The sequence below is a fragment of the Tachysurus fulvidraco genome, chromosome 3 (genome assembly GCF_022655615.1).
Source record: "Tachysurus fulvidraco isolate hzauxx_2018 chromosome 3, HZAU_PFXX_2.0, whole genome shotgun sequence".
NCBI lineage: Eukaryota > Metazoa > Chordata > Actinopteri > Siluriformes > Bagridae > Tachysurus > Tachysurus fulvidraco.
Window position 1 is genome coordinate 26,526,610 of NC_062520.1, and position 6,000 is coordinate 26,532,609.

General features: G+C 40.5%; 1 protein-coding gene across 2 annotated transcripts in view; it reads right to left on the minus strand.

Moving 5' to 3' along the window:
• Window positions 1–3,983, minus strand: part of bcam (basal cell adhesion molecule (Lutheran blood group)) — a 50,702-nt gene extending 46,719 nt beyond the window's left edge. Inside the window, exon 1 of one of the 2 annotated variants that reach the window (XM_047811329.1) lies at window positions 3,695–3,983. In XM_047811329.1, coding sequence (XP_047667285.1) covers window positions 3,695–3,758 — 64 coding nt within the window. In that variant the 5' untranslated portion in view covers window positions 3,759–3,983. The remainder of the gene's footprint in view (window positions 1–3,694) is intronic. The other variant, XM_047811330.1, reaches the window with a different exon arrangement.
• Between the last annotated feature and the right edge of the window lie 2,017 nt (window positions 3,984–6,000).

Genomic DNA, 6,000 nt, shown 5'->3' on the forward strand with positions numbered 1-6,000 from the left:
CTCTCTTCTTTTTTTGTCCTCCCTTCTGTATTTCCTGCATGGCCATAATAACAGGGCAACCTTTAAAAATAGAGCCTTGGATAAATCAAAGGCCAGTGTGCTTCCTCTGTGCCTGTCTTTACCCAGCTCCAACACTTTGTAGTGCGAGGAGAGCGCTTTTGTGCCGGAGACAGGCTTCGTTTTTGAAGTGAATAGAGCGTCATGGGCGGAGGCTGGATGTTAGCCGTGATCTCCTTGGAATTGTGTGAATTTGGATTTATTTATTTTTTTATTCCAGTCTGCACAAAAAAAACCCCAGAGTAGAATTGTCATTAATGCCATGTCACGAAGAACAGAAGCAAACATGTTAAATCATCTCAAGCATCAATGCAAGCTCACAGATACCGAAGACACCCAGACAGAGATAGATAAGAGACGGTTAGACAGAAACCATAGCATTAGTCCAGTATGTATTAATGAATTTTAATGATGCAGAATTTAGTAGATATTAAAAAGATGGACTGATAGGGATGAGTCTGATGTCTGATCTCATATCATATCATTCTCTAAAGATTTAAAGAAAGGGATTCAGCTAATGATCCTAATGCCCAAATTGCCCCTGACAGCCAGACATATGATAACCAAGACCGTGTGTGTGTGTGTGCGTGTGTGCGTGTGTGTGTGTGTTTAATTGTGTAAAACTTTTTTGGGGAAAAAGGGTTCAAATTGGTTTATAGTATACATGTATTCATGAATTTAGAATAATTTATGCACACAGAGTTTTAAGTAAGGTTGGATGAGATGACAAAACTATATGTATATTTTTTGTAGTTTAAATCAAATCACAACAAAATGCCTTTAATATATATTTAACTACCTGTTACTGCTTGGTTTGTTTTCTGCACAGTCCTTTTTTCATTTTCCTCAAGAAATGTAAAGAAATAAATGAACTGAAACACGGGGGGGGGGGGTGCCTTATAAAATGCTATTTATTACGTAAGAATGTAGGGTTTTTAAATTCCAGCAAAATTCTGGTGTGTTCATGATGACTGGTACACAGCATCACACCAAAGTGCCATGTTGCTTTGTTGGGTTTACACCAGCACTCCAGCATGCGGCAGTTCTGTGGCAACCCACCTGTGTGTGTGTGGGGGGAGGGGGGGGGTTGAGAGGGAGAGAGGGGGGGAGAGAGAGAGAGAGAGAGAGAGAGAGAGAGAGAGAGAGAGAGAGAGAAAGAGTCGCATTGATGGGAAATGGAGAGTCAGGGGGCGAGACACAGCCTGTCCACAGCTGAATGCTTCTCATACCAGGCTGATTCCCCTCCTGAACCACAGCTAATAAGAAAGTCAGAGGCCCAGAGTTTCATGTTAAATCACAGCCTACAAACAACCCTCCTATTCACCCCCACACACACCTTCACAAGCCAAGCAACCAGCTGAGCTCACGGAATTATCATCATAACTCAATGTTATCACAAGGTGCGAATGCATGTTCAAGTGAGTATGTCTGTGTGCGCATATGTGTGTGTGTGTGTGTGTGTGTGTGTGTGTGTGTGTGTGTGCCTCTGCCTGAGCTGGTGGCCTCTGAGTGTGGAAAGGTCCTTAAAATTGGTTTTGGCTTTTATCTTTTTGGCCCAGATGAAAGAGCAGGATTTTTCATTTGAAGGTTCCCTAATGCCATAATAATTACTGATGGCTGTGGGGGGTAGTTAGTGTGTGCGTGTGTGTGTGTGTTCGATGTAAAGGTGGAAAAGAGAAGGGCGTTCAGGCTTGAGGAGAATTTAAAGCAAGGAAATGAGTGCGGGAAATTAGCCTGGAAAAGACAAAGAGGGGAAGCGTGGTGTTTTCCGAGTGCCGCCTTACACACTGCTGTCACACTGTCTCGGTGATTCTTTCCGCCAGGATCTAACCTGTGTCTGTGATCATGAATATACCTCATATCACCAGGGTCTCTGTGGAATTGATCGTGTTGGGTTTTTTTTTTCTTGTTTTTTCACTTCTGGAGGTGTGGCACTTGTGGATATTGCTTACTCATGAGAATTTAGAGCTGGTCAGCATTTTAACCCTTAAACACTATGATGGTGTAGCAGCTGTCAAATAAAGCTGCTCAGACCAAAAAAACAACAACTCTGGAATGTTGGCACCCCAAAACCTCGTAAACAGGACAGAAAAACAAATGATGTGGACCACCAGCATGCATCCAATCAGAACAAGTTTTCTGAAATTATAGGGAATGACAGAGAGACAAAAGAGAAGGGGGAAAAAACTGAAACAGATGCAGTATACTTATCCACAACCAAGGGCAGGTGGGAAGAACTGTAGGAGGGAAGGATACAGTCACCCAGGGGAAGGGAAAAGGGAATATTATAACAATGTACGAGGCCAAAGATATCGAACTGTAGGTTGAGTCACACAGCAGTAGTGATGATGGAGTGACAGGGGTAGATAGTGTGTCCCAGCAAGACAACAGAAGGAAAGGAGACATTCGTCCTCCCTCTGCAACACTAAAAGCGAGGACGTGTTAACGAGACCTTGAGGCAGATACAAATGCTTTTAACAAAATTTTAATCCTTACACTATGCTGTCATTTACACAACCAACCAGTTGATTAAATCCGGCACAAGAACAGTAGTCTTGATCTATTTTTGTGCTTCAATCTATCACCATCATTATATAACAAACAGTGATCGAAGCTTGGATGGAAACAGAGCCATAAAAACAGCCGTCTACCTAATGCATACCTCATGAGCACATATTCTTAGATCAGCACTATTCATTTAGGTCAGTGGGCACCAACTGGACTGCTGGAGCTCAACTCCAATCCTAACTCTACACACCTGCTCCAAACAATCAGTGCCTTTCAAATGTCCTGTGTTTTGGGGCTGTTGGGAAATTTATGGTTTGTCTGAATCCAAACATACAAGTGAACACAACTGGGCATTGCATTCTGATCCACAATGCATTCTGCACTCTAGGTGTTCATTAAACACGGTTCTATTTTCTGAGGAATATAAACACTAGCTTTCTGTTACTGAAAAGAAAAAGCAATGAGGAGGAAAAACACGCACGTGCGATTAATGCAACAGTCTCAAGCACAGCTTAAACTACACTCTACACGAATATGAATACATTCTATGTTGTTTTCTTTCTTTTATGTCGTTCCGTCGTTTTCAATGAAAATGCATGATCCTGTTCGTTTAAATTCCTATTTTCTTTTTTCTTTTTTCCACCGCTTTAAATGCTGCAGGTGAAGGAGCAGGTTGCTACGCCGCGGCTTTCACGCGATGTTGCCAGATTGCACTCACTATCCCCTTCAAACTCTCGCGCATCATTCATTCTTACCTAAATAAATACAAAACATACTTCAATAACATTCAAACCTATTTTTTTTATTAATTTACTTAACTAAAGAAATGACTGCAAAATTTCATCTTGTGGTGAACAAAGTAATGCAACATATCACAGAAAAGTCACTAGATCTGGCAACAGACCCGAAACGCGCCATAAAAAGTCAGTTAAAAAAAAAAAATAAAGAATATATATATATATTTGCATAGAAAATAAGATAAAATATAAATAAATAAATAAAATACTTGATATTAAAAAAAAAGAAAGAAAGAAAGAAACAAAAAGATGATGATGATGAAGATGATGATGATGATGAAGAGGAGGAAGAAGGTTACAAATTCTAAAGTTGTGCTTTAAAGTCGTCTTACCGTGTAGTGTAAAGAGAACTGAAACGCAGGCGATCCAGACGCGTCCTGATATCATACTCTCCATGGTCACTTCTCAACTACTGTGCTTCTCTCTACTGCTTCTTTCTTTTCTTTTACACTCGGATATGTGAAGTCCGCTTGCTTGTCCGATCTCACTCTGCGTGTCTCTCTCTCTCTCTCACACACACACACATACACACACACACTGGCACACACGCGCACGCACGCTTTACGCGCACACACACACACACAGACGCAGCTTCTGCGCTCAGAGAAACTTGAGATGCGACGGCGGGCGGTGCCTTAGGATGATGTATTCTCACAAAAGGTGACCCTCCACCCCTTCCAACTCTTCCACCTCCCTTCAGTTGGCATGTTCCTAGCAAGAAAAGACCATAAAGACCTTCAGTATTAAAATCAAACGCTCATATGCACCAAACACACCCTACAACCAAATGTAGCCTATATATAAAACCTTCCATATGAATAACTCAATCTTGAAAGCTTTAAAACTGCTTTTAAATGATACCCATTTACATGCAGACACACTTTAGGACATAATTCTACAATAGACATGACAGACATTCTATACAAAAAATAAAAATAAAATCTGGCTTTGGACAAATATTTGTAAAGGTCCAGCAAAGGTCCACTTATTCATGAGCTCATGATAAGTGACCTTTAAAATGCTTAGCTATTAATGATTAGTTTGTGGCTATAAATAAGTCAAGCTGTAGTTTTGATGTTCTATTTCGTAATGATACATCATGTTGCTGCTTTTGTACCACAGAACTAAAAGTGCAATACTGTAGTTTATAGCTCTTGTTGCTTACTAGTACAAAAAACAGGGGAATTTTTCTTCAAATTAAATTAAAAAGTTTAAATTCCTTTTTAAAGTTATTCATCTTTTAAAGGAAGATTTCATAGACGATGCATTTTCACATCCTCTTAAATCACTATGAGGAAAATTTTGCATGTTTATATGTTATGAGTTGCAACTTGGCTTTCAATCGCTTGAAAATAATGTTGACATTCCTTGTTAATGATGAATGAACTTTAGCTGAACCACCATCAGTTTTGGGGGTGGTAGTTTGTGTACAAAGCTGGATGGGTTGGTCTAAATAAGGAAAAATATTCACTTAAATTATAGATATCAAAGATATCTTGCACAAATCTCAATCCTTCTATGGATCGTGTAGACGATATTGATCGTGAAAACAGATTTGTTCGTGAATCGAATATTTTTAGCTACGAAACTAATCCTTCTATGGATCTTCCATATGAACTATACAAGCAAATTATCTAGGGCTTTACATTTCTGTTCATCTTCAATGATTACTAATGGACAAATTTATATTACAAAAAGATTATAAAAGATTGTAGACACCTTACTATAGCACCCATATGTGCTTTTCACCAGATTTTGGGAGTTGTGTTCCAGTTCATTCCCAGTGAGTTCAATGGGGTTGATGTCATGGCTCTGTGCAGGACACTTGAGTTCATTCACTCCAAACTTGATGGAGTTTTCTTTGTGCACAGGGCCATTTTGTCATGCTGGAACAGGTTTGGTCCTACAGTATTATTTCCAGTGAACACTACAGCATACAAACCCAACTTGAACTTTTCTACTTTTTGTAGTAATACAACAAGTGGGAAGAATCAATATAGTGAAATCTTGTAATTGCATATATCATAAGTAGGGGGGCACGGTGGCTTTGTGGTTAGCACGTTCACCTCACACCTCCAGGGTTGGGGGTTCGATTCCCGCCTCCGCCTTGTGTGTGTGTGGAGTTTGCATGTTCTCCCTGTGGCTCGGGGGTTTCCTCCGGGTACTCCGGTTTCCTCCCCCAGTCCAAAGACATGCATGGTACGTTGATTGGCATCTCTGGAAAATTGTCCGTAGTGTGTGAGTGTGTGAGTGAATGAGTGTGTGTGTGCCCTGCGATGGGTTGGCACTCCGTCCAGGGTGTATCCTGCCTTGATGCCCGATGACGCCTGAGATAGGCACAGGCTCCCCGTGACCCAAGAAATTAAACAGTTAATTGAATAGAAGTGAACTGTGTGCCATTAAATCGCATAAAGTCACATGATCTCAAAATGTATAAAAACAGCAGTTCCTGAATGGCCCCAGAGTTTGGACGAGAACATACCTAAACAAACAGAATCATGAAGACCAAATATCTATCCAAAAAAGTCTAAGAAAAAAAACCCTAGTAACCAGGTCAGGAGAGTATTAATCCGAGATGTAACCAAGAAGCCAAACGTAACTCTCAACACGATGCTACCACAACCATGCTTCTCCAATG